General features: G+C 52.1%; 1 protein-coding gene across 1 annotated transcript; it reads left to right on the top strand.

Annotated features, from left to right (window-relative positions):
• Positions 1-532: 532 nt before the first annotated feature.
• Positions 533-22,544, top strand: L3mbtl2 (L3MBTL histone methyl-lysine binding protein 2). Its single transcript, XM_042264740.2, has 17 exons — positions 533-1,389; positions 3,519-3,756; positions 4,923-5,056; positions 6,587-6,710; positions 7,557-7,636; positions 10,011-10,128; positions 10,569-10,703; positions 11,157-11,245; positions 16,805-17,036; positions 17,438-17,514; positions 17,801-17,905; positions 18,670-18,817; positions 19,093-19,175; positions 19,500-19,734; positions 20,361-20,426; positions 21,185-21,295; positions 22,001-22,544. Exons 1-17 carry the CDS (start codon positions 1,366-1,368, stop codon positions 22,111-22,113), a joined length of 2,112 nt encoding a protein of 703 aa, XP_042120674.2. The 5' UTR covers positions 533-1,365; the 3' UTR covers positions 22,114-22,544.
• Positions 22,545-23,927: the final 1,383 nt, after the last annotated feature.

The following is a 23,927-nucleotide window of genomic DNA, read 5'->3' on the forward strand; positions in this document are numbered from 1 at the left end:
GTGAGTTCCAGGAAAGGCGCAAAGCTACACAGAGAAACCCTGCCTCGAAAAAACAAAACAAAAAACACAAAACAGGGCTGGAGAGATGGCTCAGAAGTTAAGAGCACTGACTGCTCTTCCAGAGGTCCTGAGTTCAATTCCCAGCAACCACATGGTGGCTCACAACCATCTGTAATGAGATCTGGCTCCCTCTTCTGTATACATAATAAATAAAAATAAATCTTTAAAATAAAATAAAAAAAAGAAGTTGACTTCAGATCTCTTCCTCAGTCTCTTGGCACTCATTGTCTCTGTCTACCCAGTGCTGGGCTTACAGTCACCCTCCATCAGGTACAGGAGACAGAACTCGGGTCCCCATGCTTTAGCGGCGATCATTTACTGTCTGAATCATCCCACCTAGCCTGGGTCATAACGTATCATTATAATTTTTTTATGTATATAAGTATTTTGCACTGTGTGTGTGTGTGTGTGTGTGTGTGTGTGTGTGTGTGCGCGCGCGCGCACATGTTAGTGTCTAGGGTCCTCAGAGTTCAGAAGAGAGGGTAGGATCCACTGCAACTGGCGTTACAGACATTTGGGAGTTGCCATGTGGGTGCTGGGAACCAAGCCCGGGTCCTCTGAAGAACAGCCACTAACCACGGAATTTCTCCAGTCCTTTGTTGTTGTTGTTTTGTTACATTTATTTATTTAGCATGTGTGTGTTTGCTTGATGTGTGTGGGGGTGTGAATGTGGAGGTCAGGACAATTACTTGGCGGCGGTTCTCTCTTTCCATCTTTGGAAGGCTTGGGCTTGGAGATTTGAATTCCGGTAGAAGGGTTCGTGTGGCAAGCTCCTTTACACGCGAAACCATCTCACCAGGCCCAGCCTGAGAATTTTGAGGGAGCACAGCATTTATAGCATACATAGGGATTAAGAATATTCCATTTTCTGCCTGAGTTGAAAGAGGGAGTAGGCATTTCTTCTAGGCATCACAGTAGACGAGCACCTTTACTTCCTACCTGGGGAGGGTGCGAAGTTTTGCCTGGCGCCTGGACGCGTCCATCCTAGGGGCTGGGAAGTATTGAAAGATGGCTTACAGAGGAGGACAAGAGAAGCACCCTCCAGGTGATTTATGCGTTACTAAGGCAACGCCCCTTCTCGTTCACCCGAGAGAAAAACTACAACTCCCATAACCGCCCGGGCTGCCCAGCCCCTCCTTAGTGGAGGCGGGGCGCGGGCGAGCGCGGAACCGGCTTTTCCTATTTCCTACGGTGCGATTGGTCCACAGCGCAGGCGCGGTGGCCAATGAGCACACTCTCGGTGAGCGGCGAGGGCAATATGGCTTCCTGCACCTGGTGACGGTTGAGGAAATTGACTTTGGTATCATGGAGAAATCGCGGGGCACTGAGGTAAGAGGGGAAGGGCTCAGCCCTGCCGGGAAAGGGAGCCCTGAACGCCTCCCTCGGCGGGTGCGCCGTTTGAGCGATGCCTCGGGGGTGGAGAGTTGCAGGATTGGGAAACTGAGGGCAGGAGCGTAGTCCCGCCCCGAGACCCCCCCGGGTTCGTTTTTGGCTCCTGATAAACTGTGGCCTCGGGTCCGTGGGAGACGGCAGGAAGGGCACGCCTCCCCATGCAGGGGCGTGGGAGCCGGGCTCTAAACTGTGTGCGCCGCTTCTTTGTCTTCTTGGCTTTAGGGATTGTGCGGCGGCCTGTCGCTTCCACGCGGGAAGTCAAGGGAAATAAAAGTTGATTATTAAAAAGTGGATACCACGCCGGAGCGTTCACGTGTCTGTCTCCAGTTATACGCATAGCCATCTTCTTTAGGGAGGGGTTAAAACAGCCTGTTGGGTTCCCCAGGATTGGACACAGCTGGAAAGTGCCAGATGCTGGCACTTAGTTTGTCAGTTTCCAAAACCTTGTTACGCCTTCCCCATGGTACAGGGGCGGTTATCCACCACACTGTGCATTTGAAGTCTCCGCTCTTTTTCAAGCAGTAATAATGGCCAGCATTTATTGAGCACTCTTCTGAGTGTTTTACTTTTTTGGTTTTTCGAGACAGGGTTTCTCTGTGTAGTTTTGGTGCATGTCCTGGAACTCACTCTGTAGACCAGGCTGGCCTCGAACTCACGGAGATCCGCCTGCCTCTGCCTCCCAAGTGCTGGGATTAAAGGCGTGAGCTACCACCGCCCAGCCTGAGTGTTTTACTTTTATCATCCCTACGTCCCAAAATATTATTAAATGGTGGTCTTGTTCTCATTTTGTGGATGCCGAGACGATGGGGGTTGACTTGCTGTGGATTGTACAGCTAGGAAGTACTAGAGATGGTATTTGAACCCTGAGTGTTTATGTAGTATCACATCTATACCTCACATTCTGTGAGCCAACACTTTTCTGTCGTAGATGAGAAGACTGAGGCCCACAGGAGTTAAATGATCCAAGGATCAGTAGCCGAATAGATTCAGAGCTTAACTGTAAGCTGTGGTACATACCACTATACAGTTACTATCTGTGTATCATCTTACGCAAATCCTCCTTGGGACAGTCTGGGTCTCAGTTTTTCTCAGGTTTCCCCTGCCCACACTTTTAGGAAGAAAATAGACTTATTGAATACACTGCCAGGGACAGTGGGCTAGGCAGTAACAGGAGTACCACTGCTGCCAGCCTTAAATTTGTTTTTGAGCCAGGTGGTGGTGGCGCACACCTTTAATCCCAGCACTGGAGAGGCAGAGGCAGGTGGATCTCTGAGAGTTCAAGGCCAGTCTGGTCTGCAGAGCTCTAGGATAGCCAAGGCTATACAGAGAGACTCTGTCTCCAAAAAAAAAAAAAAAATTGTTTTTGATTGAAATCATTTGGGTGTGCATAGACTGAACAGGGGAGAATGGATTTCAAATGCCTTCTGCCCAGGAAGTTTTTTTGTTTGTTTGTTTTTTGAGGTGCTTGGAATATAGTTTCCACATTATTGTATAGACCTCTGATCCCTGTCATAATTTTTTGACTTTATAGTGGTGTGAAAGCAATATTTATTCAGAAGACATTGTACTTTGACGTTTGCGCAGTACCCAAGCTGCCCATATGAGAGCTCGTGGTGGTGGGCAGAGGCGCAAACAAACCACAGCTTGCAGTTAGCCATGCAGTCACTAGAGAAAACAACCAATATCCCGCTGTGCACTGTTTTGATAAGCTAGGGTAGGCTAGGTGGTCGGGCTGGACGTGGTGGCGCACGCCTTTAATCTCAGCCCTCGGGAGGCAGAGGTAGGCGGATCTCTGAGTCCAAGGCCAGCCTGGTCTACACAGTGAGCCATCCCTCCAGCTCCTCAATTTATCATATTTTAGTTGACGGTAGGTTTACCCAGATGTGACCCTATCCATATTCTATTTCATCCATATTAAAATGTCATCCCGTAGGGAGCTGAAGAGATGGCTCCGCAGTTAAGAGCTCTTACTGCTCTTTCAGAGGACCAGGGTTCAAATCCACAACCCACACTGGGTGGGCTACCGGGTTTGCAAATTCTCTTCCCACCTGCCATTCATCCACTAGGAGACGCCATCTTCAGAGCCAATGGAAGAAGAGGAGGACGACGACCTGGAACTCTTCGGGGGCTACGATAGCTTCCGGAGTTACAACAGCAGTGCGGGCAGTGAAAGCAGTTCCTATCTGGAGGAGTCGAGCGACGCGGAGAACGAAGACCGCGAGGCAGGGGAGCTTCCCACCTCACCGCTGCCTCTGCTCAGCCCTGGCCAGCCCCGCTCCTTGGATGGCAGCGGTTCTGAGCCAGGTGCCTTCACGGTGTCCTTAAAGATGGGGAGTAGTTGGGGGGCGGGGGGCTGTGGGATGGATGGACAGAGGCCGTGGGGGCAGAGCCATACAGATATCGAAGGGTCTGTCCTCTCCTGCAGTCTCGTTTCAAAGTCTCTGACAGCTCGTGTCTGCGCGGCGGCGCTTGTTAGATGACGCCGGCGCTTGTTAGATGACGCCGTTAGGGTAGTGTGGGTAGCCTGGGTGGTCCGCGTCTGGATGTGGGGGCGGGAGTGCAAACAGATAGCTTCTGGGCCGCCGCTGGGAAGTTGTGGGGGGACGTGCAGGTCAGAGGGCAGGCATGGAGGTGGGCAGAAGGGAGTGGCCCAGGATCATCCTGCAGCCTTGGATGGCTGCCAGACCCTGCGCCAGGGCTTCCGGAGTGTGAGCAGTGTGTCCTTGAACAGAGGCAGCCTGCACTCTGCAGGCGGGCCCTCTCGTTCCTTCACACTTGCACTCTTGGGGGTCAGGTTCCCTTCCAATCGTCTTGGCTTCTCCTCCCACATTTCTTCGTCTTTCCCCCTCCTATGTTCTTCTAGCCCTCTCCGCCTCTGAGAACTTCAGTCTAGCAGGAGTCACTAGGGAGAACAGCTGGTCCAGGGGCTGGTTCATGACCCCGGCTGCAGATTAGTCCTGCGGGAAGCTGATAAAGCACGTCAGATACCCTCACTGGAGTCCAGGCCAGTGACCCAGTGTGAAGTCAGGCGAACCCAGCTTGTCCACTTGCTGCTTGTGAGAACAGGAGCACCTTTTCTCTTGGCACTTTTCCTCTCCAAAACCTGTCGGCCAGTCTCTGCAGGTGTTGGGGTGCATTTCCAGTCCCTTAGCCCTGGCTCTCCATAAAGATCCAAGGGAAACCACCAGTCATCTTGGCTAGAGAGATGGAGCGGGGGCACACGCTGGTAGTCCCAGCTGCTGGAGAGGCTGATGGCAGAAGGTCAGCTGACCTACAGATTTGAGGGTAGCAGGTAGAGACACTGGCTCTTGGAAGAGAAGTGCACTGTCCTCCACCTCTTACTCACTCGGTCAGCCTTAGAGCTGAACACTCACGGGGTTGATGCCGTGCTCAGGAATCTGAGGAGCCCATGGTTTTGTTTGACTTAAAGTAATGATGTCAGGGAGTCACATGCTGAGCTCTCTCTCTAGCGGTCTGTGAGATGTGTGGTATCGTGGGCACAAGAGAAGCTTTCTTCTCCAAGACCAAGAGGTTCTGCAGCGTCTCGTGTTCCAGGAGCTACTCCTCCAACTCCAAGAAAGCCAGCATCTTGGCTAGACTGCAGGTGAGAGCAAACCACTCCCACCCTCCCGGTCCTGGGTGCTGAGCCGGAGCCACCGCAGCATTGGAGGCTGAAGGCTCAGTCAGTTTGGGGAGCTCATCCCTAGTGGTCACCTGAGGTACACGAGACCTCGCCTCAAATATTGCCACCCACCCTCCTACCTCTGGCCCGGCGGTGGTGGCGCACGCCTTTAATCCCAGCACTCAGGAGGCAGAGGCAGGCGGATATCTGTGAGTTCGAGGCCAACCTGGTATACAGAGCAAAATCCGGGACAGGCACCAAAGCTACACAGAGAAACCCTGTCTCAAAAAAAAAAAAAAAAAGAAGTGCCACCTCCCCCCTCCACTTCTTTCTTTCCTTCAGGTGTTTTGTTTTGTTTTTGAGATGGCCAGAAGTGGGTGTCAGGTAGCCTGGGACCTGGAGGCAGTGGAGGCAGTTATAAACTACCATGTAGGTGCTAGGAACTGAACCTGCGTCCTCTGGAAGAGCAACCAGTAGTCTTAACCAGTGAGCCATCTTACCAGACCCCTATTTTATTTATTTATTTATTATTTGTTTGTTTGTTTATTTGGTTTTTTGAGACAGGGTTTCTCTGTGTCCTAGCTATCTTGAAACTTGCTTTGTAGATCAGGCTGGCCTCTGCCAGCCTCTGCCTCCCGAGTGCTGGGATTAAAGGCGTGCACCACCATGACCCGGCTGGTTCCTCATTCTGTGGTAACTCCCACTGTAAGATTCTTTTTGTTGCTACTTCATAACTGTAATGTGGCTACTGTTTAGCTGGCCTGTTGAGTGGATTCCTGGCCTTTGTCATTGTTGCTTAAACATTACACATTAGCTTGTGTAAGTGAGCTTTTCCTGAGCCCTGATGAAAGTCTCTAGAATGTTCTGGAGCAGACTCTCCAAATGTTGCCTGTGTGTTTGGAGAGTTTCTGGCCCCTCTTCAGTCCCTCAGTTGTAGCTCTCCAAGGAGCTGGGAGCATGGAGAGGCCCGCGGGTGTGAGGAAAATGTTAAGGAGAGGCTTTTGGAGAAGGCAAAGGCCTGAAGGATGAGCGCCTCTCCCTCATCTGCAGCTCTGCGGACCCCATCCTTCTGTAAACATCTCCCGAGTGTTCTCACTCATCATCAGATTTTGTTTTTGTTTTCTGTGTAGCCTGTCCTGGAACTCCTTCTGTAGACCAGGCTAGCCTTGCACTCACAGAGTTCTGCCTGCCTCTGCCTCCTGTGTGCTGGGATTAAAGGTGTGCGCTGCCACCACTGCCCAGCTCATTCATCATCAGTTTTAACAAAGAAACTCAAGCCCAAAGAAAGTTAAGTAGCTGGACCAAGACCAGGAGCTTGGCCTCAGCAGTACCAATCAAAGCTCTGTTTCTCACTTGGTCTGCTGGCACATGCCTGGAATCCCAGCAATCAGGAGGCAGAGGCACAAGAGCTACAAATTCCAGGCCATTGTATCTCAAAAAAAACAAAGCAAAATAAAAACAGATCCCATTCATAGCTGTCAGCCTATGTACCCTTCTCTTCTTGACTTCCAGGGAAAGCCGCCCACCAAGAAAGCCAAAGTGCTGCACAAGGCAGCCTGGTCTGCCAAAATTGGAGCCTTCCTCCACGCCCAGGGGACAGGGCAGCTAGCAGATGGGACACCCACAGGACAAGATGGTGAGACAGAATCCTGGGATGGTGACCAGGCTGGGGAATGGCCTTTCCTAGGAGGAAGGACTGGAAAAGGTGGCCTGCTAGGAAGTTGGGGTCCAGGCCTGCCATGAACTGTCTCTACCTGTTGGCTTTTGTGGAAATGAGCTTAGGCAGTTCTTTCTTTTTTTTCTTTTTTTGGTTTGTTTTTTTTTTGTTTGTTTGTTTTGTTGAGACAGGGTTTCTCTGTGTAGCTTTGGTGCCTGTCCTGGATCTCACTCTGTAGACCAGGCTGGCCTTGAACTCACAGAGATCCGCCTGGCTCTGCCTCTCGAGTGCTAGGATCAAAGGCCTGTGCCACCACCACCTGGCTGGCAGTTCTTTCAATGGCCCTCAATTGCCTGGGTCTGTGATAACCCGGAAACCAAGTTAGCTGCTTTGTTTCTCTTTGCATCTGGTCTCCATGGCTTCTGTCTCCCTGGTGCAGGAGAGGTCCAGGGTGTATGCAGCAGGTGGAAGGGGCCTCTTCTTTCCAAGCGTAGTGAATGATGAGCAAATCACACAAAGCCTCAAAGAGGTTGAAACTGCACTGCTCAGCCAGGTGGGCGGTCTGCTGCTCTGTCTCCCTGGCCCTCGAGGGGTCTCAATGACAGTGCAGGAGGAGGAAGTTAATCCTAGGAGATCTGATCCATTTCCCCCTGTCTGTGGGGCCCGAAGGGAGAGAAGTTTCTCTTTGGATGCCCCTCTGCTCACGGTCCTGATGGCCATTGGTGGTGATAAAGAGACTCGTTCCTAGAGCCCGGTGGGGCTTCCAGTTCATGTTAACATGCTGCCGAGGATGCCCGGCTTCACCTCTTCCTCTCTGCTCTTCAGCTCTGGTCTTAGGGTTCGACTGGGGGAAGTTCCTGAAGGACCACAGTTACAAGGCTGCTCCTGTCAGCTGCTTTAAACACGTGAGTGCTCTGCAACCAGGGAGGGAGAGCCAGGGCGAGCCGGGGGACATCTCAGCTGCCTGCCTCATTGCTACCCACACATTTCAGTTGAGCTGCTCCAGGCTGGCCATTCCCCAGAAATCCTCCTCTGTCTTGCAGGGCTGGAGAGATGGCTCAGTGGTTAAGAGCACTGGCTGCTCTTCCAGGAGTCTTGAGTTCAGTTCCTAGCACCCACATGGCAGCCCACAATCACCTATAACTGTATTCTTGTGGGATCCTGTGCACTCTTTTGGGGTGCAGGCAAAGCACCAATATGCTTATACAATATATGCTAGATATAATGGTGTATGCCTTTAATTCCAGCACTTGAGAGACACAAGCAGGTGAATTTCTGTGAGTTAGCCTGGGTTATATAGTGTCTAGGACAGCCAGGGATAGAGAGATCCTGTTTTAAAAAGAAAGAAAGAAAAAATAAGAGTGTCTTGCACCATACATCACTGCCCCTGCTTTCTGAAGTGTCTACATACAATTATTTACACAATTGAATTTTGGTTTAGTCTGAGTTCAGGGGGTGTTCTTTTTTTCATTTTTGATGTTTTTCCCCCCATTAAAAATTGTTTTTAGCCAGGCAGTGGTGGCACACACCTTTGATTTTTCGAGACAGAGTTTCTCTGTGTAGTCCTGGCTGTCCTGGTTCTGCTCTGTAGACCAAACTGGCCTCGAACTCAGAGATCCGCCTGGCTCTGCCTCCCTAGTGCTGGGATTAAAGGCGTCCGCCGCCGCCGCCGCCGCCGCCGCCGCCGCCGCCGCCGCCGCCGCCGCCGCCGCCACCACCACCACCACCACCACCACCACCACCACCACCCCCCACTTGTCTTTCATTTTTGTGTCTTGTTTTAATTTAAGACAGGGTCTCACATGAGAGCTCAGGCTGGTCTGAGAGCAGTCTTCCTGCCTCAGTCTCGCAGGTGCTGGCACACAGGTGTGGGCCGTCAAGCCCAATTTTGTAGTGGTTGGGTTTTTATCATTTGTTTTTTACTCTTTTGGTTCTTTGGAGGCCCACCACCCAGTTCCCAAATAAATTCACTGAGACTTAATTCTTCCTTATGAATGCTGGCCTTAGCTTGGCTTGTTTCTAGCTAGCTTTTCTTAACTGGAATTATCCCATCTACCTCTTGCCTTTGACCTTTTATATTTATCTATTCTCTATTCCTTTCTTTACTTCTTACTTTTACTCCGTGGCTTGCTGTGTAGCTGAGTGACTGGCCCCTGATGTCCTCATCTCCCCTTTTTCTTGTTCCTCTATCTTCTTTTCCCAGATTTCTCCTCCTATTTATTCTCTCTGCCTGCCAACCCTGCCTGTCCTTCCTCCTACCTAGCTATTGGCTCTTTATTAGACCAATCAGGTGTTTTAGACAGGCACAGTAACACAGCTTCACAGAGTTAAACAAATGCAACATAAAAGAATGCCACACATCTTTGCATCATTAAACGGATGTTCCACAGCATAAACAAATGTAACACATCTTAAAATAATATTTCACCACACAGTTTCCTAGCCTTTTAGTCCTGTTTCCTAAAGCCAGAGAGAAGGCCTCCTGAGGCTTTCTTTTGACCAGAGTAAGCCAGCTGCCTGGCCTTCCTACGTTGTTCTGCCTGCCCTGAACAAGTTGGTCCTAGCCCTACTGTGTCTTTCTCTGAGTTGCTAGTGAGTACATATCTTTCCTGCAGGGGAAGAAAGCATTCTCCTTTGTCCTGAATTCTCCTAGTCCCCACATTTTTATTGTAGGGAGATTAGGTCATATTTAACACAAGATACTGTGTGCCTGGCCACGGCATGCTGCCCCCAGCCTCTGTGAGCCTGTCTGCCCTGGGAGATGGATTGTTAGCAAGTAACTTAGGCTGGGTCTGACAGTGAAAGAAGATCCAAAGGAGGACCAGCTTCCCATTGGCAGCAGATGGAGGGCTCAGCATTGGGAGGGTAGGCAGAAGCTGCTGCTCAGTAGGCAGGGACTGGGATGAGTGTGCATGCGCTCTCCCAGCTCTGTGTATAAGCGCAGGGTGAATGATAGTAACGTGGGTAGCTCTGTGCTATGACATGCTGTACAGCTGGCGGAATGACAGGTCAGGACGCACCAGGGTGTCCACACTGATAGATTAAGAGCTGGCCTGTAATGAGGCGTAATAATTCAGGTCTGTGCCTCTGGCCCTCCACCCATGGCTCTGCCTGATTGCGCTCTGCTATCTCATGTGTCTGGACAGTGGACAGGCCTGATTACCTCTTTATTCCTAGTTTTCTGCGCAGTCTATGATGTGTGAAGTTAAGGTGCAGAGGACACGATGGCTCAGGCCTGAGGCAGCCCCCCTCAGCCTTTCCATGCTCTCATCCCCACAGGTGCCCCTCTATGACCAGTGGGAAGACGTCATGAAGGGGATGAAGGTGGAAGTCCTCAATAGTGATGCCGTGCTCCCCAGCCGGGTGTACTGGATCGCCTCTGTCATCCAGGCAGCTGGTGGGTGTTCCTCTGCTCAGCGCAGGGTCTGGAATTTGTCTACAGAGCGACATATCTAGTGGGTGGGTAGTGTCCTAGGGTGAAATGGGTTCCATGAATCAAAACCTCACCCACTAGCTTGCTTTCCCCTTCTTGGATATTCCACTCCCTTAGATGAGAGTGCAGAACTGGGCAGACTCAGGGACTAGGGTTTTGTTCTGTTTTGATTTGTAAGGTTTATTCTGGAGATGATGAGGGGGTGGAAGAGTTCACCAGACCAGAATGCTTTCCAAATGTGTGCCGTGGATTTTGTTTTGTTCTATCAGGGACCCACATGTCTGCAAGGAGTCCCCAGCAGAGGAAGTAGGAAACCTGACTGGGTCTAGAGAAGGAAGGAAGGAAGCCTGAGAACGTACCTTCCCCTCTCCTTCCCCTCACAGGCCCCTTGTCCTTCCTTTCAGGGTACCGAGTGCTGCTCCGATATGAAGGCTTTGAAAACGATGCTAGTCATGACTTCTGGTGCAACCTGGGGACTGTGGATGTCCATCCCATTGGCTGGTGTGCCATCAACAGCAAGATCCTGGTGCCGCCGCGGAGTGAGTTCAGAAAGCTCCCGGTGCCTGGTGTGTGTGTGTGTGTGTGTGTGTGTGTGTGTGTGTGTGTGTGTGTGTGTGTGTGCCTGAGTGAATGTCTGATGTTCACCGTGTGTGCACAGGATCCTGAGAAAGTCGGAAGAAGTGTTGGATCTTTTGGAACTGGGGTTAGAGATGGTTGTGAATCACAGTGTGTGTGTGTGTGTGTGTGTGTGTGTGTGTGTGTGTGTGTGTGTGTTGGGGGGTGGGGGGTGGGAGTTGAACCTATGTCCTCTGGAAGAGCAGGGAGTGTTCTTAACCACTGAAGCATCTCTCCAGCCCTAGAGGCTGGTTTTAGAAGATGGAGTCATCACTGGCCTAAAGTGGCAGAATGAAATAGTTGCATCCCTCCAGCTGGTCTGGGTTGGTGAAGGTTCTATCAGTGTATGTTACTGGCTTGTGCTGATGTCTCTGCAGCCATCCATGTCAAGTTTACTGACTGGAAGACCTACCTCATGAAGCGGTTGGTGGGCTCCAGGACGCTTCCTGCAGATTTTCACATCAAGGTCTGGTTGTGTTCCCGGCTCATCCCTTCCCCCTCCCCCTCCCCCTCCCTCTTCCTCTTCCTCTCCTCTTCCCTCCCCTTCCCTCCCTCCCTCCCTCCCTCTCCCACTTTTCTCCATGCTTCATAGGGTTCACCTCAGGGCTTTTATTTTGGTTCTGGGGTTCTGGGGTGGACTGAGGACTTTGCATGCAGAGCCTGTGCACCGAGCTCCTAATCCCCGTGCAGTGCCCTTCTGTGACCTTTCATCTGGCAGGTCCTCCACCCAGAGCTGCCCCTGGTGGCTGCCTCCCTGCCCTCCCTGCCAAGACCCTGGTCCACCACAGTGATCCTGTTGCTTTCTTGACCTTTTGGGTTTTGAAATTTCCCAGAGTCTTGCCCTTGCTTCTAGCATTTTTAAGAGGATCTTTGGTTTCTATTGCTTTGATAAAACACCGTGACTGTGAAGCAACTTGGGGAGGAAAGGGTTTATTTTGCTTACACTCCCACGTCATAGTCCATCATCCAAGGAAGTCAGGACAGGAGCTGAAGCAGAGGCCATGGAGGATCACTGCTTACAGGCTTGCTCAGCCTGCTTTCTTTTCCTTCTTTTTTTTTTTTAAAAAGATTTATTTAAGCCGGGTGGTGGTGGTGCACGCCTTTAATCCCAGCACTCGGGAGGCAGAGCCAGGCGGATCTCTGTGAGTTTGAGGCCAGCCTGGGCTACCAAGTGAGTTCCAGGAAAGGCACAAAGCTACACAGAGAAACCCTGTCTCGAAAAACAAAAACAAAAACAAAAACAAAAACAAAAACAAAAAAAAGATTTATTTATTTATTATGTATGCAGTGTTCTGCCTGCATGTGTCCCTGCAGGCCAGAAGAGGGCACTATATCTCATTATGGATGGTTGTGCACCATGTGGTTGCTGGAAATTGAACTCTTAACCGCTGAGCCGCCTCTCCAGCCCTCAGCCTGCTTTCTTATAGCATCCAGGATCACCAGCTGAGGGTGATTGCCCACAGTGGGCTGGTCCCTCCCACATTAGTCAATTAAAAAAAAAGGATTTTTCCAATTAAGTTTCCCTCTTCCTAAATGACTCTTGCTTGTATCAAATTGTCGTGAAACTAGCCAGCACAGTGACAAAAAGAAGTTATGACCTGCTGATAAAAGACAGCACTATAAAAGACAGGCTGGTCATGGTGGCTCATGCCTCTAACTCTAGCACTGGAGAGGTCAAGGCTAGTAGCAAGTAGATATCTCTCTCTCTCTCTCTCTCTCTCTCTCTCTCTCTCTCTCTCCCTCCCCCCCTCCGTCCCTCCCCCTCCCTCCCTCTCTCTCTCTCTCTCTCTCTCTCTCTCTCTCTCTCTCTCTCTCCCTCCCTCCCTTCCCCCCTCCCTCCCCCTCCCTCCCCCTCTCTCTCTCTCTTTCCCTGAGACAGGGTGTCTCTATGTAGTCCTAGTGAGTCCTAGCTGGATCTCGCTCTGTAGACCAGGCTGGCCTCGAACTCACAGAGATCTGCCTGCCTTAACCTCCCAAGTGCTGGGATTAAAGGCGGGCGCCACCACTGCTGGCTGAGACCCTGTCTTTAAAAAAAAAATGGTGGGTCTAGAGATGGCTCATGGTTAAAGGTACTTGCTGGCCTTCCAGAGGACCTGAGTTCAGTTCCCAGCACCACATCAGGCACCTTCGATCTGCTTGCAGCTCCTGCTCTAGGGGATCCCACACCCTCTTCTGACCTCCACAGGCACACACCCACCCACCCACCCACACGGCATACAGATACACGTAATAAAAATAAAACACTGGGGCTGGAGAGAAGGCTCGGGCTAAGAGCACAGACTGCTCTTCCAGCGCCCACATGGCAGCTCACAGCTGTAAACTCCAGTCCCAAGGGGATCTGACGCCCTCACACAGTCATGCATGCAGGCAGAACACCAGTGTACATAAAATAAAAATAAATTATAAAAAACGAAAAACAAAGCACTATGGGAATACAAAGTGTGTGTGTGTGTGTGTGTGTGTGTGTGTGTGTGTGTGTGTGTGTGTTGTGTGTGTGTGTGTGTGTATACACATAAACATGCATGTGCCTAGACTCTCCAGCCTGGTGGAAGAAGTAAGAATCATGCTCACAAATAATGGTAAAAATGGTAATAATGCTAAACATGGCTGCCATCTGAACTGGGGCTAGTCAGCCATCCAAATGGAATATCATTTCAATTTAGAAAGCTGCTTTGTCTGAACATGGTGGTGCATGCCTTTAACCCCAGCACTTGAAAGAGGCAGATGGATCTCTGTGAATTTAAGGACAGCATGGTCTACATAGTAGGTTCTTAGTAAGCTAAAACTATACAGCGAGATCTGTTTGTAGAAAACAACAAAACCTTAGAAAGGTACTCAGGTCTTTGCCTTACCGAGGTCTGTGTATATAGTAACCATTCAGAGGGATCCCAGGCTCTTCAGAACACTGTCTCTCCTCCCTCAGTAGATTCTCACTGTGGGCCACCTTTAGGTCTCCTGATGAGGTTGGGGAGGCTCCCAGCAGGATACAGGAACTTGCTGCCAGGACTCTGTTGATCTGGCCTTGTGTTCTCAGAGGAGCAGGTATCAAACAGGCTTCCCAGAGACTAGCTTTTGGATTGGACCTGAACGGGCAGAGCTGGGGTGGTGTGGAAGCCAGCTTTGAGACATAAGATGGAGTGGAAATTGGGGCCATCACAGGCCAGGCTGTGGTGTGGATGGAAAGCTGTGGCTGGTGGGTCTCTGTAGGGGACTGACCTGCCCCAAGCAGGGGTTCAGTGCACCTCTAATAAGCATACCTGGCTTTTGTATTTGTTTTCCCCCCTCAGAGTCGAGGTTATTTTTCTTTGGAACTTACTGGGTTCTTTGCAGTTTCTCTCTCTTCCATACTCTATTTTCTCTACTCTGGATTCAGCAAAGTGGAGCTTTGTCTCCTGTTCCCCCTGCACAGTTGGCAGATTTAGTGACGGGGCCACTGGCCACTCGCTCAGCCAGCACTTGTTCAAGATGAGGCAGACAGACAACGGCGGGAGGTGTGGCCCCCAGGGCTAGTACGGAGGCCTCCCTTTTCTTCACACGTGGACAGGCCCGCAAGCCTGTGTTGACTGCCCCCTGCTCCGGCCTGCTCTGCACTTGGGAAGGGACAACAGGTAGAACAGTCACTGAAGACAGGGTGAGAAAGAAGACGTGAGACCGTAGAGGGCACGGGAGTTCTAGGCAGGTGCCACAGCTTAGGACTTTCCGGTGGGAAGCCCCGGGCTGTTCCTTCGCCAGGCACGTCTGAAAACGATGGTAGGCAGAATGGGGTGGGCTCGTGGAGAACACTGGAGACGCGGCCCTCTGCTGCCTGCAGTATCTAAGTGCACAGTGTGGGTGGTGGTTGTCTGTTTGTTTTCTGAGACAGTCTCAGATAGGCCATGCCTGCCTTAAACTTGCTGTGTGGGTGAGGATGCCCTTGAACTTCTTTATTTACAGTGCTGGGCAGAAGTGAAGTCTGCCCTGTGGGTCCTGGAAATGGGTCCCAGGGCTTCAGACCTGGCAGCAAAGTTCTCTTACCCACTGAACCATCTGGCAAGCCTAACTTGAATTTCCAATCCCCCTGCCTCTGCCTTTGAAGTGCTGAATTACAGGCAGGAACCACCAAACCCAATGCAGAGTAATGTTTTAGGGGTTTTGTTGTTGTTTATTGATACATGATCTCTCTACATAGCACTGTTTGTACTGAAACTTATTATGTAGACCAGGCTCGCCTTGAACTCACAGAAGTGTCCTGCCTTTGCCTCCTGAGTGCTGGGAAAAGGTGTGTGCCACCATGCCCAGTTCAGAGTGATGTTTTGAATGAACAAATGTCTCCTCCGCCAGGAGGAGCGTGTGCATTCTCTTGAGAAACAGACTAACCGTGCCTAGCTCCAAGCTGAGAATGCAGAAAGAAATCAGTCCATCATAGATAGCTTCAGCTCCCCTACGGTGTGCTAAACAGGGAAGGCAGTCAGGTGTGCCTGGGTTGTGGGCCTGGAAAGGCCAGGTAGAGTAAGTGGCCCAAGGCTTGCAAGCCCAGAGCTGTATCACTCCTAAATGAGCTGCTGTTACCTGTGGTTGGTGGCAGGATGTAGTCTGGCCCATGAGCTCTGGAGAGGCAAGGTCTGTCTGGTTTAGGGGACTGGGCCAGCTCTTCTGCTTGAAGATAGAAATTTTGGATTTTCCTCTGACAAGCATGCTTGGGTTTAGAGAGGGAGAGAGCCACACTCCAACTCCAAAGCCAGCTTTAAATTTCAATTGAGTTGGGACTACAAAAAGACCATTTGCCTTTTATGTCTATAGAACACAGAAACATTTAGGAAGATTTATGAGTTTTTTTTTCTGTTGGAAATGTGATATACCATTAAGCCAGTTACTTTTTTTCTTTGGACATTTTCCCTGATAATTCATCCTTTTCTTCAGATGTCTCATTTGTCCAGTGGTCTTTAAATTCTTTAGTTGGATGCTTTTATTCTCTTGGAAAGACAAAATAAAACCCTTCCCAAACTCTAACTCCACACTAACTTTTTTTCTTTCTTTCTTTTTTTCCCCCTACGACAGGGTTTTTCTGTGTATCCCTGGCTGTCCTGGAACTCACTCTGTAGACCAGACTGCCCTTGAACTCAGAGATCCACCTGTCTCTGCCTCCCGAGTGCTGGGACTAAAGGTGTGAGCCACCACTACCCGGCTTTTTTTTTTTAAAGGAAGTCCCTCCACATAGTCTAGATTGACCTTGAACTCACTATGATCTTTTGTGCTGAGATCACAGCTACCATACCTGCTGAACACAAATCTTACATGTGCCATCCACAGAGGGCCAGGCGGTAGGAGGGAGTGTAAGGGTGCCCAGCGATCAGTCCAGAGCCTTGAAAGGCCCCGTGGACACCAGAACTGAGTCTGCCTATGCTTTTCTAGGTCATTTGAGTTTCCTTGGTCTGAAGTAGACTCTGGGATTCCCATCATCCTGACTAACTGAAACCTGGTGAGAAGCGGGCACCCACTGAGAACTGTAGGCCTGTCCTCTGCTGTTCTAAGGGATTGGGGCCCAGGCAAGACAGGAGGGCTCAGTGTCTCCGAGATCCCACCACCCTTTCCTGGTCTCTCTGACCCTTTAGAAAAAAAAAAACAAAAAGATTTGCTTATTTTTATTTTATGTGGGTGTTTTGCCTGCATGTATATGTGTTGTATGCATGTAGTGCCCTGGAAGGCCGGAAGAGGAACAGGAGTTACAGAAGGTTGTGAGCTGCCATATCAGTGCTGGGAACCAAATGTGGCAAGCGTTCTTAACTGCCGAGTCATTTCTTCAGCACCCCCTTTGCTGGCCCTTCCTTTGGTTTGCTTTAGTTTTTCGAGACAGGGTTTCTCTGTGTAGCCCTGGCTGTCCTGGAACTCACTCTGTAGACCAGGCTGGCCTCGAGCTCAGAGATCCGCCTGCCTCTGCCTCCTGAGCGTTGGGATTAAAGGCGTGCGCCACCACGCTGGGCTCTTGCTGAGAGCAGGAGAGCGAGGGTGGCTGACTGAAGCGGATGGCCGTTCCATGTCCTTGCAGATGGTGGAAAGTATGAAGTACCCCTTTCGGCAGGGCATGCGCCTAGAGGTCGTGGACAAGACCCAGGTGTCGCGGACCCGCATGGCTGTGGTGGACACGGTAATTGGGGGTCGCCTCCGGCTGCTCTATGAGGATGGTGACAGTGATGATGACTTCTGGTGCCATATGTGGAGTCCCCTGATCCACCCAGTAGGTTGGTCACGGCGTGTCGGCCATGGCATCAAGATGTCAGGTTAGTGGAGCCCCCAGCTGGTGTAACTCGGGGCTCAGCCTCCCCACAGATCAGTAGGAGCACCTTCGCTGTACCTCACAGGAGTGTAGTGAGGTGGACTGCCATCACTGCCTGCAAGTGACAGCACTGAGGCTCAGAGAGGCCCAGTGACTCGACTTGGGTCACTCAGGTGCCACTGTCACAGTGCCAGCACCAAAGAGCCCAGATCCCCAGTGCTGAACAGCCCACAAGACTGCTCTGGCTCCTCTGGGCTAGCCTTGTCTGCTTTCCTGTGTAGGGTGGGAGCTGGGGCACAGCTGAGAACAAAGGTAGCCTCCCTGGCCCCATAATTCTGGAGGAAATGAGATAACCATTGGCTGCCTTCAACTCTTTCTTCCTCTCTTCTCCGCCATCTCCCCAAGAGAGACGATGTGATATGTCCCATCATCCCACCTTCCGGAAAATCTACTGTGACGCCGTTCCTTACCTCTTCAAGAAGGTAAGGTGCCACGGTGGGCACTTCCCAGGCTGCTCTCTGGGACTGTTCCTTGCCCATTATGGAAAAGATGGATCCACAGTCCTTAACATACATGAGGACCTCTTTAGGGAGTAGACTGAGGCAGGGTCTCATTGTAGCTCAGGCTGGCTTGTCACAGCCTCTTTACGTTCTGGGATTATAGGTGGGCACCACCACACCCAGAAGGACTGCCCCTTGCCCTCTGGTTCCATCCCAGGCCTGCAGCATCTGAAACCCGCTTCCTTTTCCTTCCCCTGAATCCTTTAAGGTGCGGGCTGTCTACACAGAAGGTGGCTGGTTTGAGGAAGGGATGAAACTAGAAGCCATTGACCCTCTGAATCTGGGCAACATCTGTGTGGCAACCATCTGCAAGGTGAGCCTCGGCACTCTCCCAGCGCCAGCACGGCTGTCTGGGGCTGGAGCGCACAGAGCTTTGCCCCACAGTTAGGCTCGTGGGGCTCTGACACCAGCTCTGCTCAGGTTGTACTTGTGTGTGGTAGAGGGAGACTCTTCCTGCCTTTACGCAGAACCTGTCTTCACGTTAACACCTCAGCCTTGTCCCAGTCAGGTACAGGCTCCACACTGTCCCCTCGCGTCGGCCTTCCTGCCACTGCCTCTCGCATGCCCAGAGCCTCAGCCCGACCCCTGCTCCTAACTGCCTCGTTGCTGCAGCCTGAGGACACTGCTGATTGTCCCTCTAGCCTGCTCATGCCCAGCTCTGTGCTCTCTGCATGCTGAGAGCAAGCCCTGACCGCGTGAGGCGGCCATCCAGTGGAGAGGATGCGTTACCCCACAATGCACGTTCCTGAGAGCTGGGTGCTCCGCCAGACACCTGGGGCTATTTTGGTGGAAGGCAGAATTCAACCATCCAGTTGGCTCCACCTGCCTCGTGTCCAGTCACAGCTACTTTACTCTGGGGGGTCTGCAGTCTGCAGTTAATGTGACGATGCTGTTTATTGCTCTATACCCGTTCCTAGGGCTTTTTGTTTTGTTTTCTTGTTAATTACATTTATTTTATGTGCATGGAAATCAGGACAATTGGTGGTAGTTGGTTTGTCCTTCCACTGTGGGGCTTCTTGAGTCATGCAGATAGCAAGTGTTTTTCCCTTTTGAGACATCTGGCTGGCCCCACTCTAGGTCCTCTTGGACGGCTACCTGATGATCTGTGTGGACGGGGGACCCTCCACAGATGGCTCAGACTGGTTCTGCTACCATGCCTCTTCCCATGCCATCTTCCCAGCCACCTTCTGCCAAAAGAACGACATTGAGCTCACACCCCCAAAAGGTAAGGCCTTGCAGGGTGAGGCCCTGATGTGTGGCACCTTAGTGTGAGAGAGATGGTGGGCGTCTACATTCACCGCTGGCTTTCCTCTGCCTGGGCTCCCCCGCCCCATGGCTGATGTGTGGCTCATGGTGAACAGAATCCCGTGTGTCCTAAGGTGGTACGTGACCTGGGTCACAGGACTGTCCTGAAGCAGGTGTCTTCCTGGGGAGAAGGACAGTTACCCACTAGGCTGCTCTGCCCCTTGACCCTTCCTGTTCTAAATGTCTGCCCTCCAGGGTATGAGGCTCAGCCCTTCGACTGGGATACCTACTTGGAGAAGACCAAGTCGAAGGCGGCTCCCGCAAGACTCTTTAACATGGTGAGGAGACTCGAGCTGGCTCAGGGAGGCTGGCAGCGCCTACATCAGTGGTGGCAATCTCTACCCCTTCCTCCAAGTCGTTACTGCTGGGAGCAGCCACTTGTAGAAAAGCCTGTGACATGGATACTCTGAGAGCCCCAGTGTAGACCAGTCCCTTCTCTACAGGGGCTGGCCCTTGAGAAGAGAGTTCAGTGGGGTCGCTGTCTGAAGGAGCCTTCTCCAGTGGCCCCTCCCCACCCGTAGTTCTCTCAGCTCCCTGCCTACCTGGGTGAGCGCTCGGGCCTAGCCCCGGCCAGCTGGGCAACTGCCGTCTTCCCCAACCAGGACTGCCCCAACCACGGCTTCAAAGTGGGCATGAAGCTGGAGGCTGTGGACTTGATGGAGCCCCGGCTCATCTGTGTGGCCACCGTGAAACGCGTGGTTCACCGGCTCCTCAGCATTCACTTCGATGGCTGGGACAACGAGTACGACCAGTGGGTGGACTGTGAATCCCCGGACATTTACCCTGTGGGCTGGTGTGAACTCACCGGCTACCAGCTCCAGCCGCCTGTGTCTGCAGGTCAGGGCGGGGCAGCGGCGCTGAGAACTCTGGGATTCTCTTCGCTTGTCTTTTTCCTTCCTGCCACCTGCTCCTCCCCATGGCCACCGTAGTCCTCTGGCACGAGACTGAGAAGTCCCCGGGTTTCTCTAGGCCCGTGGTTCTCAACCTCCTAATGTTGTGACCCTTCACTATAGTTCCTCAGGTTGTGATGACCCCAACCATGAAATTATTTTTGTTGCTATCACAGCTGTAATTTTGCTACTGTTCTGAGTCGTAATGGAAACATCTGTTTTCTGATGGGCTTAGGGGTCGTGGCCCATGGGTTGGGAACCTTTGCTGTAAGCAGTGTGAGCTCTGCCTCACCCCTCCTGCCCTCTGTCTCCCTCTCCCCAGCCCTGCAGACACCTTCGTTCCTCTCGCCCTCTCTGTCCTATGTCTGGGCCCTTGTACACCCGACCCCTTGAGCAGCCCCAGTGACAAGGGGGTGGATGGGATAACTGTCCTCCAGCCCTTCCCCCATCCTGTCCTCAGTGTCCAACTCTGCTTTCTCTACTTGGAGTACCCCATAGATGAGGGCCAAGGGTCTTCTGGGAGGTGCCCTTCCAGAACTCTCTTCTTATCTCTTTTGTTCTTTCAAACATTAGAACCAAACACACCTCTGAAGGGCAAAGAGGCCACAAAGAAGAAAAAGAAACAATTTGGGAAGAAAAGTAAGTGAAGCCCCAGAATGCCAAGCACTGGCTTCTGGGGGGCTGCCATGCAGAGATCTCTGTGGTCATGCCTTTCCTCTTCCTGGAGTGTGCCCCCAGGGGACCCTGTGCCTTAGGGGATCAAGTGAGTGCTGAGGAAACAGGCTGAGATTGGAGGGAGGAATGGAGGGGGGGAGGGGGGGTCCCAAGGCTGCTCTTCCCTCACACCCTCCTAGAGCAGCTGAGCGGGGCCAACTCCACCTGGCTCTCAGGAGCCACCCTTAGTAGATCATGGGGCTGCCAGAGGAGGGGACAGAGGGCAGGTGACAAAGCTGTAGAAAGGGGTTCCACAGCGTGGCCACCAGGTGGAGGAGGAGAGGAAGGTCTGCAGGGCATGAAGCCAAAAGCAGGGACTAGGTCCCTGGGCAGCATGACATTTGGACTGAGGCTGTGCTCTTCAAAGTGGGGACCTGATTGTGTCATGTTACAATTAAATCAAACATCGGAAATCTAGCCAGGCAGTGGTGGCACACGCCTTTATTTCCAGTGCTTGGAGGCTGAGGCAGGTGGATCTCTGTGAGTTCGAGGCCAGCTTGGTCTACAGAGTGAGTTTAGGACCACCAGGGCTACACAGAGAGACCCTGTCTCAAATAAAAAAGAAAGAAAACCAGCAGCCACAATGCTCTGGCCTCAGGCACCTTTGAGAACTGGAATCCAGGTCCACTGTGCCACACTGCCTGCTAGCACCAACGCTGGATGAGTTTTGTTTTTATTCACAGGGAAAAGGATCCCATCAGCCAAGACGCGGCCCATCAGACAGGGATCCAAGAAGCCCTTCCTGGAGGATGACCTGCAGGCTTTGGGGGTGTCGGAGCCCATTTCTGATGACAGTAAGAGCTGCCGGGCTGGGTGGAGGCAGGGCCAGGCTGCTCCATTCTCACATGTGGCCTCTTTGCTGGTGGGCCTGGGCATAAAAGTGGAGTTTGAAGGGGATTTTCCAGGCACCAAACAGGGTTTGAACCTCTGGAACTGGAAAGCCTCCTAAACACCCAGCCATCTCTAAACTGGGCAGAATCTCTCCAGCCAGTGTCCTGGCTCCAGCTTCCTCCCTCGCCTCTTAACTACCCACATGTTCACTAAGGTGGGTGACAGGCTGGTAGGTGCAGGTTTCTGGCACAGTTTCCTGCCTGGCTGGGGTATGCCTCGGGCCTGTTTTTTTTTTTCTTTTTCTAAACTTTTACTCATGTATATTGGGACTGCTCGAGTGAACCACGGCATACCTGGACCCGTCAGAGGACAGTCTGCAGGGGTTGATTCTCCCCCGTGTGGGTCTCAGGGATCAACCTCAGGTTGTCCGCTTGGCTGCAAGTGCCGTTATCTGTGGGGACGTCTCACTGCCATGTCTGCAATCTGGGGCCTTCTCTTGCTGCTTCTAGGAGGGTGAGGGGAAGAGTGAAGGCCGTCCCTCAGGCTCCCTGCTCCCCCAGAGGTCCCCCGCCCAGGGAAACCAGCGCCCTGACTAGCCTGTCATCCACCCCAGGCTGTCACACCTTCACACGCTCATCCCCTGCCCCCACTGCTCTCCCTCTCCACAGTTATTGCTGTGTGTGTGAAGGAGGAGCACCAAGACCTCTCTTCGCCCGACCGCTCACCTAGTCCACAGCTGCCTCTCCCCATCGAGCGCATCAAGCAGGAGACGGACAACTGAGCCTCTTCCCTGGTGTCCTCCTGGACCCTTGCTGAAGCCAGGCCTGGCCCTGGAGCAGAGAGGAGGCCCGGCTTTACTGCTGTGCAGTGAACGGACAGCCTGGTCTTCTAGGGCCCACCTCTGCGCACTGGCCAGGCTTACAGACCGGGCAGCTTGAGTTCTAAGCTGGCAGACTCTCTGCAACTTCAGCACACTGGAAAACTGGACTGATCCACATGTGTCTACCCAGGCAAGTGGTGGAAGTGAAGCTAGGGAGCGGCTGTGAGTGGGCAGCCCTGGTGGGCACTGGGTGTGAACAGAGCCACCTCTGCCTAAAACAGATTGAGGGCCTTGTGCCTCCTGGGGGCGTCCCACACTGCCTGCTGCCCTAGGGCCCCACTGTGGCCAGTAATTGAGAAATGACCATGGTAGTAGGCTTGGGTGACTTGTGAGTGGCCTTGACCTCAGGGTCAGTGGGAACACCGACCCACCTTCTTTTTTTTTTTTTTTTTTTTTTTTTTTTTTTTTGGTTTTTCGAGACAGGGTTTCTCTGTGTAGCTTTGCGCCTTTCCTGGAACTCACTTGGTAGCCCAGGCTGGCCTCGAACTCACAGAGATCCGCCTGGCTCTGCCTCCCGAGTGCTGGGATTAAAGGCGTGCGCCACCACCGCCCGGCCCGACCCACCTTCTTAAAGGAACAGTTGGGATTACTTGCAGGGACCTGTGCCCCCAGGCCAGGCTACTTGCTACAGGTATAGGATCGAACAGAAGCTTGGCCCTGGGGATCCCGCCTGAGTTATGCTTCTCTGGCCCTGGGGATCCCGCCTGAGTTATGCTTCTCGAGAGCCGAGCTTGGACCTGACATTTCCATGTAACTGTGCAGCTTGCTGTCTTAACATCAAGTTTGATCTGTTGTTTTTCCCAGTCACACACTTTGTTGTGGGGTTTTTTTGTTTTGTTTTTGGAGACAGGGTCTTTCTATGTAGACCAGGCAGGTCTCAAACTCACAGAGATCCACTTACCTCTGTCTCCTGAGTGAGCACCGGGCCCTAGTTAGACACTCATGAAACTGGCCATCTAATCCTCCAGTAACATCCGGGAAACCAGTGGGGCTCCTGCGGGCCACCCTTTCTGTTTCTCTGTGTTTTGGAGAAGCAGCGTGGCCCGTGGCTCCGTGTCCGGTTGTGGCTGTGCTCAGTCTGCGCCATCATCCTGAGATGTGCTAAATGGCTTTGCTCACAACCCAGACTGGGTACATCCCTGAGTGATCGGGCTACATAGACTGGATACATCCCTGAGTGATCGGGCTACATAGACTGGGCGGGTTCAGAGAGAACTCAGTCCTGACTCATCTGCTAAAGACAGCCCACCCTGTGCAGAGCCTAGGCCATGAAAAAGGCCTTAGTCACAGCCTGATTTCCTCAAAGGGTAAATAGGTTCAGAAGTAGATGGAAGACCACAGCAAAAGGCAGGTTCGATCCTAAGCACCTGTAACTTGAACTCCAGGGGGAGCCTGCGCCTCTGGTTTCCATGGGTACAGATGTGCACATAAACATGTAATTAAAAATAAAATCTTTCAAAAAAAGAGAAAGAATCAGGTGAGTGGACATCAACCCCAGGTGAGGAGGCTGGGAGGAAGATGGCCTGAGTGTGCCTGTAGGTGTCTGGAGCACGAGACCCCCGACAAGAGGGTAGATGTTTGGCCATCATTCTAGGCCTGACCTGGCCTTCCTAGACTGTGTAACAGTCCTGGCTGTCCTGGAATTCGCTTTGTAAACCAGGCTGGCCTTGAACTTGCAGAGATCACCTGCCCCTGACTCCCGAGTGCTGGGACTA

Source organism: Peromyscus maniculatus, chromosome 20 (assembly GCF_049852395.1).
Source record: "Peromyscus maniculatus bairdii isolate BWxNUB_F1_BW_parent chromosome 20, HU_Pman_BW_mat_3.1, whole genome shotgun sequence".
NCBI classification, from domain to species: domain Eukaryota; kingdom Metazoa; phylum Chordata; class Mammalia; order Rodentia; family Cricetidae; genus Peromyscus; species Peromyscus maniculatus.